The sequence below is a fragment of the Chelonia mydas genome, chromosome 2, assembly GCF_015237465.2.
Source record: "Chelonia mydas isolate rCheMyd1 chromosome 2, rCheMyd1.pri.v2, whole genome shotgun sequence".
NCBI classification, from domain to species: domain Eukaryota; kingdom Metazoa; phylum Chordata; order Testudines; family Cheloniidae; genus Chelonia; species Chelonia mydas.
In genome coordinates, this window is record NC_057850.1 from 5,801,673 (window position 1) to 5,812,687 (window position 11,015).

At 48.4% G+C, this 11,015-nt stretch overlaps 1 protein-coding gene across 1 annotated transcript; it reads left to right on the top strand.

Moving 5' to 3' along the window:
* The first annotated feature begins 4,559 nt into the window (after positions 1-4,559).
* On the top strand, positions 4,560-6,773 carry LOC102931795 (ly6/PLAUR domain-containing protein 2). The gene is made up of 2 exons (XM_007069484.3): positions 4,560-4,743; positions 6,103-6,773. The coding sequence occupies exons 1-2, from the start codon at positions 4,560-4,562 to the stop codon at positions 6,312-6,314; spliced, it is 396 nt and encodes a 131-aa protein (XP_007069546.2). The 3' UTR covers positions 6,315-6,773.
* The last annotated feature ends 4,242 nt before the right edge of the window (positions 6,774-11,015 follow it).

Sequence of the window (11,015 nt, forward strand, 5' to 3'; positions counted from 1 at the left end):
TGAAACCCTCAGGACTTCAGTGAGCGGGAATGTCTCGAGCGGGAACCCTTTCCTGTCAGGGAAAGTCATGTTGCATCTGTGCGGCGGCCGGGGCCACCCTGCTGATGGCCGGATATTGCTATCCGTTCTTATCCAGACTAATAGGAGCCGCCATACTGTGTCCCAGGAGCCTTCATCTTCACCCCCTTCCTCCTCTCCCAGTGGGCTCAGGGGAAGGAGAGGAGTCCAGTTCCCTCCCCTCCTGCGTCTCCCAGAGAAGCCATTGAGCTTTCCTCTTCTCTCTCTGCCCCCCAGGGGACATGGACCCTCTCAGTCCTTTCTCAGGATGGGGTTGAGCCCCCCCATTTCTCTCTCCCACCCTACAAGGTCCCCTGTTTCTCCTGCTATTGACATCCTGTTTCTCCCTCCTCCTTTCTGGGTCACCCCCTCCACTTGGCACCCCCATCCCCACTACGGCGAAAGTGTCTCCCATTTGTGGCCTCAGTTTTCTGTGCGTCCCCTCCCCCCAGTGATGGTCCCCACTTTGTGTGTGTCCCCTCCCATTTATGTTCCTCATCCCCTATCTATGCGGCCCCTCTCATTTGTCTTCCCCATCCCTCTTTCCTGGGTAGCCCCTCATTTTGGCTCTCTTTCTTTGCGTTCCCCTTCCATCTTGTTGTTTTGGAGGAGATGCAAGCAAAGTATTTGGTGGGGAAAAAATTAGATCTGCGAATGCTTTCCAGGCAGGGAGGAGTATTAGGGGTGGGGAACAGGGGGAAGAAGGGTTTGGGGCTTTGGGGAGGGGGATAATGAGGAGTGGGCTAAATGGGGACGGGTGAGAGAGTTTGAGGTCTCAGGTGAGGGTGGCATGAGGGTTAGGGAGAGTGTGGTGGGGTGGGACACTGGGAAGAGGGACAAGGGGGTGAGTGACAGGGAATTGAGGGAGACTAGGGGTTGGGGGGGCATCTGTCAGCCTCACATTCTCCTCCTCCATGTGTGTGCCCAGATCTGGGGGGCTCTTGCCCCTCTAGGGGCGTCTGAACACTTCTCGCTCCCCTGCTCATATGCTCATATGGGAGCCTTGCCCTGCTGGGGGTCTCTGAGCCCCGCTCACTGCCCCCTGTCTGTGTGCCAGGATGGGGGAGGGTGGGGGGGACATGTGCCCATCTACAAGAGTTGTCCTTGCCTCCCTCATGTGACCTGGCTTGTGACGGGCTTGCCCTTTTGGAAGGCCCCCTAAATGACCCAGGATCCGGGGAAGCCCTGCCCCTTTGGTTGGGGAGCTGAGAACAGGCATCCTTCATGCATCTCACCTGGTTCTAAAGCACAGGAAGGGGAGGGGAACACCCACTGAGGGGAATGGAGCCATTCGCATGCCCCAGAGCTGTGGCACTGCTTTACCATCGTTGCCCTTTTTGCGCCCCACATCGGCGGCCCTGCCAGGTCCCTACCGGCAGGGCCGCCGATGGGGAGGCGCAGAAGGGCAACGGCTTTAAAGTGCTGCCGTGGTAAAGGACCCTGCTTTAAGCGCTGCCGTGACAGGGCTTTAACATCGTTGCCCCTTTTGCCCCCCTCGGCGGCGGCTGGGGGCAGGGGGGGATGTAGCTGTCCCAGGGCCACGATTTAAAAGGGCCCGGGCCAGGCAGCGCAGATGGGCTGGCTGGGGGGTCGCTGACTCCCAACCCTGCCCCTTCCGTCTGAGGCCCCGCCCCTTCTGGGTGGCGGGAGAGCCGGCCCCACACCGGTAAGAGTTCAATTTTACTTTCAGCGCCGTAACATATGGCAGCATGTTTGATCGCTCATGGACTCTTCACCACTATTGACACTGGGTTTCCGGTGTGGTCTCAGCTCCCCGAACTTCTATCAACAGAAGGAAGGGATGCAATGAGATTTCAAGTTTGTCTTCTTCAGGCCACATCCTTTCCTATGCAGTTATTATTGATCCACTTCAATAATAATTTTGCTTTCCAGAAACAAGCACTTCAGCAAAACAGAATACAATATTTGAACAGAAAAAGGGTTGCGAATTCTGAATTCGTGGGTTTTATTCCAGTGAATGTTCATGAATATTTTTGGCAGTATTTGCCCAGTTCTAGTTATTATAGAAATCATCCTCAAACTATCATCCGTCAAACCATTACTTCTTTAAAAAAAACAGCGACAATGTCAATTCCTGCCTGTGGATGTGAGCAGATGTCTCCCATTGAAGTCAGTGTGAGCTCTGGGCTTACATGTGATGACAGGTTTCAGAGTAGCTCACGAAAGCTTATGCCCAAATAAATCGGTTAGTCTCTAAGGTGCCACAAGTCCTCCTTTTCTTTATGTGATGACAGTATTTTGGCCAATCATTTACAGAAATGACATGACAATGGGGTACAACTGTGGGGACCAGCTGCTATTGTTACCCTAAGGGTATTGGGTGTGTTGGAGCGTTCAAATGACCACCCTTCATATAACAACACAGCCTGGATCTGAATGCTGATCCAGCAGAGAGCTGCCTGAGATCTGAATGCAGAGCAGAGCAGAACGCAGCATGCAGTAGCTAGGAGCAGACTTTGCTTTGTTAGGTGAATAATATGTTAAGAAGAAAGGCGTTTATTTGTTTAACACAAGTGCGCCTTGTGTTAATGTGGAGAACACCACAATAACTAGGTGTATAGGCCCTTGTCTACTTGACGTGAGTAAAATATACATGTTGCAGGTGTTTTCTAAGATGCCAACCATCTTGCTGCCCAAGCACCCAATACAGAGACAAGTGATGGATGATCCATCACTGTCTAAGTTAAGGTGGGCAAAGCCTGTCAGAGCTCTTGCCAGTTTGATGCCGTGTGTTCAGTAATGAATTTTGTTGCCTCTACCCCTGACGGTTATGTGTTTTCTAATTCATGATGCAGTTAGGGTTCAGTATCTCTCCTGTTCAATCACATTATTAGTCTGTATCTATTTTCATAAGATTATTTCATTACATTTCCAACCATGCTCTAACCTGCACAGCACCCTGAGTTTCTGGCCAGGCAGGGCCCCTTTACCAGTAAAACAATAATAATAAACTAGTAGTTAGCTTATCCACCAATATTTGATGACATCTTGCGAACCCAAAGGACATTAATATAAACATATGCTGCACACTCTCAGGGTCTAAAACTTACTGCTATGAAGATCCCTTTATACTTCCCCATTACTGACTCAGAGAAACTAAAGTCCTGTCACTTTTACTCGGCCGGTAGTTAATAGGGTAGAAATCAAGGCCACTGACAGAGCTACTCTCTAAGGCTAAGTTTAGAGCTTTGTTAAATACAGGAGCTGTATAATTTAACCTTCAAAGAGACCAGCCAGACCGCGGTAAGCACCGCAGAGTGTCCAACTCTACATTAGAAAGCCTGAGGGAGCAGCTGGGTCCAGTTTTCTAACTGGGGTCTACTTTGGGGTGGAATTAGCTCACCTGCAGCTTGTTTAGGCTGTTTCCTCCTGGTAGAAGGACTTGCTTATGGTATAATATTTGTCCTCTGTTTAAATGTGTGATTTTTTTAAATAATGTGAGACCCACTTTTTGATGTGGAACAAACATCTCAGCACAGAACAATCCTAGCCTGGGGCCTGCCTCACTTCCCTCATGCCCACACAAATCCCATGGGCCTTATTCTGTCTCTCTACCCAGTTGCCCCAAGGACTCTTCTGTGGTAAGTGCTGACCATGTGCTTAGCACTGGAGAAAGTGCTAAATAAAAACAGCCCCTGGCCCAAAGAGCTTATAGGCTGAGGGTCTGATTCTTACTTACAAGAAGGGTTATTTATGCTATTTATAAGGTGTCTTTACACCATTCTGGTGCAGACATGCCAAACCCGTGAAAAAAATGCAGAAATTGGGCTTGTTTTTGGCTTAATTGGCTTCTGAATTGATTGTTGGCTAGTTTGTGACTTGTTGCTTCTTTTTTTTGATTGGCTCCCGGCAAGGCGGGGAGAGAGTCAGGGGTGCACAGCAGGTCCACCACAGTCCCAGACTGCACTCCAGGGGTATCTAGTCACACAGAGTGTTGGGGTTCTTAGGGGCTGGCTTGTTTTGACATGGGATTAGCTTGATTTTTGGCTTATTGTGAAAGTCGGGGTGCTTATTTACTGCGTGAGAGTTGGCAACTGTGCTCTGGGGATGTAAAGGGGATGAGCACAGGGACTCTAGTGTAAATCAGAATCAGGCCCCAGGAGTGACCGGCCCACCAATGGAATGATCTCTGTGTCAATCAGTTCAGCCCGTCTATTATGCTGGATCTGGTTAGCGGGCTGAGGTTTCTGCCACTCAGATAACTGTGAGACGGGTCTTATTAGCTAATTGTTACAAAGCTGAAAGATGATCCTCTTCAAAATGCTGCTCTCCAAGGAGCGGATTAACCTCTGCTACCCACATGCCTGGAGGCAATTTAACACCAGCCTGGCATTACACCGAAGGCATGGCATGTGGATTTAGCAGCATGTCCCTCCATGCATCAGACAAGATGTATCGGGAACTGCCGTGTGCTCCGGCAGCGCATTCTGATACCTACCTTAGGGGAGTGGTGCCGTGGCGGTTTCCCTAACAGGGGTGATATGGAAGGGCAGACAGCACCTCTTGATCCCCATGAAGGCAACCCTGGTTTGTCCCTCTTTGCAGCCCACACCTTGCAATGTTACACATGCCAGGAGCCGATGAGCGCCCCCCTGTGCATGACCATCAGCAACTGCTCCACGGATGACATCATGTGCAAGACAGTAATGTACTCCCGAGAGGAAGGTAAGGAAGAGACTCCCGAAGGGAGAAGCCTGCGCTCAAATTTAGGGAAGGGAGGAGCGTCCATCCAGCCCCAACCCCAGGGTTAGAACTGCAGGGGATCAGAGTTCCCCTGTGATTCCTAGCGATGGACCCAGGCTGCAACACGGGTACTTGGGACTTACGTTGGGCGAGTCACTTAGGTCCAGATCCAAAAAGGGACTTAGGTGTCGCTATGCTCAGCATCATGGCGAGTAACTTTTAGGGCCCTGGCAAAGCACAGGAACAGCCCTGGGATCCACGAAGCCTGCGTTAGGGACCTAGGCTCCTGTACAATGAAGGGGGAGAGACGGGGGCCTTAGACTGCAATTCACAAAAGCCGGCACGCTAGGCAGGGACACACCTCTAGCCAATGGGAGAGGCAGATGAAAGGGGGGGTTGCTAAGTCCCACCCCTCGTGGCAATAGGTGCAGGGAGGCACCTCTCTCTGCTAGTGATTTGCAAACGGGAACCAACCGCAGCTTAGGCACGTAAAGTGTTTCTTGCAGGAATGGGTTAGGTGTGTGCCACACAAAGCAGCAGGAGGTTAGAAGGTTCAATTCCCCTCCCTGCCAGCAGGGGAGAAAGGTCTCCCACCTCTCAGATGATGCTCTAACCCCTGAGCTCTGGGGCATCCCGATGGGGGCAGCGTCAGTCTCTCCTGTTGTGGATAAATAACAAAAGAGTGATGGGAGCTAGCGGACTGGGGCCTACGTCCCCCCCTCCCTGGTGGGTGCCTGAATCACTGGGCTCCTAGGAGCCTAAACTGGATCCCTTGACTTCAGAGCGTTCTCTGCACCTCTCAGGACGAGGCCTGCATTGGCCAATAGCTGAGCTTTGCCAAGTAAAGAGACGCTTTTCCAAAGAGAGGAGATGGGGCACTGTCTCTTCACGTGAATCCTCTGGACAGGGGTACCAGCTGAACCTAGGATGAGCAGCGATTAGAGATGGGATGTCGTGTCTGCAGGGAGACAGATGACACACAATGCACCCAGGTTTAGGTAAAGCCAGGGGCGTGTGCCTGCCCTGCTTAGCTTCCAAGCAGAATTGCCTGTATGTTCACCAGGCCAGAGGGAGACACGCAGGAAGGACACAGAGATGGGTCAGTGCCCAAAGAGACAGAGATAGACCCCAAGGAATGTATGTACGGGATTCTCTACATAGGAGATCAGCAAAAGGTTTGGTGGTTTAGTTCCCAGCTGGTTCAATCCCTGAAGCTTTTAGGAATTGGAGCTGGAATCCAGTGGGACAGATGTTCAGTGCTCCCTGCAGGGCTGGAGACACCCCACGCCCAAATCCTCCCTTTAATACCCTTTTCTTCTCTCTTGCTTTGAAATGTTGTAGTTTACCCCTTCGCGGGCGACTCAACTGTCGTCAAGTCGTGCGCTCAGAAATGCATCCCATCCGACGTGGATGAGATCGGGAGTTCTCGCCCCACCTTCTGCTGTAACTCTGACTTGTGCAACCAGGATGGGGCGGTCAGCATACAAATCAGCTACGTGGCGATGGGGATTTCAGCCAGTTTCCTCTGCATCCTCCTCAGGACTGGGCTGTGAGGAGCCAGGCAGGTGAAGCCTTTACTCCCAAAGAACCACCCAACAAGAACCAAGCCCCTCTTGGCTGCGCTTGCCATCTGCATTCCCAATGGGTGGTCTTGGACACTTTTAGGAAGATGCTTCTTCACTTTCTTAGACACAGTGGCCTCTTGGAAAGATGTTATCTCTGCATTCCTGTCCCTGCCGATAAAGGGACCTGGCTCAGGAATGCCCAGTTGGACAATCTCTCTACCGGCTCCTTGCTAAATTAAATTAAATGCTAATCTGTACTGGAATGTCTTTGTTGTGTCAATTAGTTGTGGAAAATTCCATGGCACACCCAGTTACTCAAGACCTAACGATTTGAATTAAGTGCATAAATTAAATGCATGACTGTTGTGACCAACACCCCTAGCAAATGGCTATTTCACAAGACCCTGTTCTACAGACATCATTGCTAAATGACCAGTTTGGGGTGAAATTCAGTGAGACAGTGCAACCCCTAGACACCATAACTTTGGTGCTGGACCTTTACACAGAGTAAATTCCATTCTCAGTGCATGATGAGTAAGGGATCTTTGACCTAGCTCTGAAGCACAAGGCAGGAGTCTGGACTTGATGTGCCAATGATCCGATCAAAGTATGTGAAATTCTTCCATTCTTTTGTGTCCCAGTTTAAGAGGAATAATAATGAGCAGGAATTAATTGCTTAATCAACCGTAATAATTAAAGTTATCTATAGTTCAATTTTTCTCTGCTGAAATCTACTCAAGGATTCTTTTTTTGAATTTCAGTTCTGGCTTGAAATGCTATTTGGGCAACAAGTGAAGTGAGTTTAGGCTCAGTTCTAAGCTGCGCACTCTGCAGGACATGCGTTAAGACTTTGGGGGACGTAAGCAATGTGGTTACGTGCTTTGCTGAATCAGGGCTTTATTTCAGAATCTGCTTTGGGAATCCCTGCCATTGTTGTCTGTCTTTCTTGTCCTCCCTCTCTGCTCTCTCCCAGTTCCTTAGCTCTGACCTCTTCCGTCCTTTCACGTCATCTCAACAGCGCTGGTGGGATGAGAGCCTTCTCCCCTGCAGCTGATGCCTTCTCCAATAGCTTCCTACCATCTCTCCACCTCCTCCACTCTCCATGTTAATGTCAAGGTCCCTTTCCCTGACCTCTCCTCCCTCCCCCATTTATTGGGAACAGTTATTTAATTCCTTAGTACCTGGCGAGGAAAGAGCAGGCATGAATGATGGGCTTCAAAATAAAGCTGCCTGGCAATGGATTGCATTAATTCATGAAACAGTGGCAGTGCCCTGAAGAGACACTCGTGGGTTGGTCGGTGCACTCCCCTTTCACTCCAGAGATATTCCCTCCAGTTAAGGAAATTGTTTTCATCTTTCCAGTGCAGTGAGTGTGCTCAAGGGCTAGGGGCCACTTGAGTTCTATTGAAGTCTATGGGGGACTCGAGTGGTGGTTAGATATTGTTTGGGCCTCTCTGCATGGGGTGAATTTCCCCCCTGGTGAATGCTGCCCTGGGAAGGATGGCACCTATAAATTGTACAGCGCCTAGCACAGTGGGGTCCAGATCTATAATGAGAGCCCCTAGAGGAATGACAACAGTAAATTAATATTATCATCCCCGGGGAGGGGGCTGCACTCCCAGAAAAGATTCAGTAAATAATAGGAGAGTTGGGCAGAAGGGATGGAAACAGGCCAGACTGATTGTGAGAATGGACAGATCCAGCCAGGAAATGAGAGGAAGCTCCAGAGATTGAGAAACACCACGCAGAGGGGGGCACTCATTGCTCAGTTGGTCATGTGTCTCCCTGGTGAGTCCTAGTGTAAGGTACAAGGAGCTCCCAGGGCATGCTTCCAGTTTGTCTAACTTCAATGTTGCTGTCCTTTCAGCTTTCTAGTGCAGGAGAACTTCCATGTGTGGATCATGTGTAAGACATGGGTAGGGGAGAGACAGCAGTATCAAGAGACAGCCTTGGTAGGGTAACCTGAGAGGCAGAAGTCTGGGACTTTTCAGCTTGGAAAAGAGATGACGAAAAGGGGTCATAATAGAGGTCTATAAAACCTTGACTGGTGTGGAGAAAGTGACTAAGGATGTGTTATTTACTCTTTCACCTAGCACAAGAACCAGGGGTCACCCAATGAAATTAATAGTCAGCAGGTTTAAAACAAAGCAAAGAAAGTACTTCACACAACACAGTCAACCTGTGGAACTCCTTGCCAGGGGATGTTGTGAACGCCAAAAGTATAAGTGGGTTCAAAAAAGAACTAGATAAATTAATGGAGAATAGGTCCAGCAATGGCTATTAGCCAGGATGGTCAGGGATGCAGCCCCATGCTCTGGGTGTCTCTAGCCTCTGTTTGCCAGAAGCTGGGAATGGGCGACAGGGGATGGATCATTAGATGATTCCCTGTTCTGTTTATTCCCTCTGAAGCCCCTGGCATTGGCCACTGTCAGAAGACAGGATACTGGGCTAGATGGACCATTGGTATGACCCAGTGTGGCCGTTCTTATGTTCACAAGAGTTTGAAACAGCAGCAGGATTTATGTCCTCTGAGTCAGGTGTTGCTGTTCAAAAGATCACTCGTGAGAAGAGCCGGTTGGGAATTTTTTGACAAACTTTTTTCACTCCCCAAATGCCGATTTGTTGAAATTGAAACTGTTCACAAAATGGGAACAAAATTTCCAAAAATTTTGGAAAAAAAGTTTTGAAATTGTAAAAACATCCTCTTTTGACATTACAGAACTAGAAATTCTGGGTTCGTTGAGTCAAAGCGAATTTTTGTTTAGCTATTTTAATAAATTTAGACTCAAAGAAAAAAATGGTTGCAATCAAAATGAAATGTTTTGAAATTATCGACACAAAACATTTTGATTGACTCAAAACAAAAACTTTTTCAGATTTTTGATACATGAAATTTTTTGAGATTTTTGACATTCCTTCCTGATGCAGGACAGGAAGTTTTTTTGATACCTTGAAAAATTTCACATGGTGGGAAAATCATTTCCTGTCCACTTCTACTTATAAGCTTATGAAACATGATAATTTTAGGCAGCATTTCTGAAACTATTAAAAGCTGAGCCCCCTTCAGGAAAATAAAACCAAATTTGTCCCGCTGAAAAAAGGTCAACATTTCTTAATTTTTCTTAACATTTCTACATCTTCTCTGCTCCTTCATCCCCAAGTTTGGGAAATACTGGTGTAGATCTTCATAATCTCATCCTTCCTCTCCTTTCTTACCCGCTTTGATGAGCAGTGAAAGAATTAATAAAATTGGGAGTTAAAATAGCATCTCTGGCATTTAATTGCACCCATCGAAAGCAATGGGGTAGTTCACACCTCGGAGCTCTTGTTTCAGGCACTCTGCAAACTCAGGCAGATGTTGCTGCGTCAGTTAAACTTGTGTCACATTTTGAAGGTTTTTTTCACAGTCATAAGAGCTAGAGGCTAATTTTTTTAGTAAAATGAAAACTGACTCTGGAAAACAATAGAGAGGTCTCTCCATACTGCACCCTTGGCAAGAGCTTCAATTTGTTCCCCACACTTTGGGAACTATCAATTTAAAATGAGATATACCAAATAGACCTCCTTTTCTGAGGTGTGCAGGTGAAATGCTCAGTTAAGGGGTCAGGTCTGCAAAACTGTACAGAAAAAAAAAAAGAATTATGTTCAGAAATGCACCTGCAGCAGCCAGTGCAAGTGGCAGTTCTCTGCATGTGCTCTTTTGCACACTTAACTTCCCACTTGCACGCCACAGCTCATGCAACACGTTTACATGCAAATCTCGTCCTATTACTTTGCAGCATTAATATATCTCCCGCCTAAGTCCATTTTGTGATCTCAATGCTGTTGATAAAGGTGGGGTTATCATCCACCGTTTTAGAGATGGGCAGACTGAGGCATACAGCAACTTGCCCAAGGTCACTAACAGTCAGGAATAGAACCCAGGCCTCTTGAAGCTGAACCCCACCCCGGCTCTAACCACTACACCCTGCTGCCTCTCCGTAACAGATATAGGAGCAATTCTATACAGCAGCGCTGTATTCTGTCTGGTGCTTGCTGTTTCTGTACTTTGACATGTCTCCAGAACACCCACCGCTTGTCGTATCTGAGGCTGTGTGACTGCTGTCTTTCACTGGAGTATATGAGCACCTTCTGGGTAAAATCAGTAGCAATGGGGACATTCCTAATGGACTTATTGGAGCCTCTGGGGTCTGGTTCTTGGTTTAGGTTTTATTATTTTCCCCCCTTTTATAAAACCCCAAACCTGTTGGACACGTGTCATCACCCACAGGCCCAGACATGGCTCGGACATCACGGCAGAGGATGCTCTGAGAGTCTGCATGGGTGTGTCCTTATTGCACTCTGCACTGAGCATATTCTACATGCCAGCATGCCCCTCCTCGTGCAAATCGAGCCCTTCAAATGACAGAGGTGACACTGTTACTGCCTCAGGTGCCCCTTCTCCCTCAAGCTAGAATTCCCTGGGCAATCCCCATTGCCAGACCACAGGGAGATTACAGCCCGGCAGAGAATGGAGCAAGGGGCAGCAAAGATTGTATCAAGCCGGAAGATCACAGCGAAGGGGTAATGTCTTTGTGGTTGCACAACTGGAGACTCAGAAGGGATCTCATGGAAATTTTCAAAGCTAAAACTGGAACCAATAGTGCAGGCAGGGTCATAATACAAACACAAGGGATCCAGGAGCTAAGG

Bases quoted from the DNA above. Each gene is read 5' to 3' on its own strand.
- LOC102931795 (XM_007069484.3), top strand. From the start codon at position 4,560: ATGGAAGGGCAGACAGCACCTCTTGATCCCCATGAAGGCAACCCTGGT. The intron at 4,744-6,102 runs GTAAGGAAGAGA...GAAATGTTGTAG, and splicing joins AATGTACTCCCGAGAGGAAG to TTTACCCCTTCGCGGGCGAC.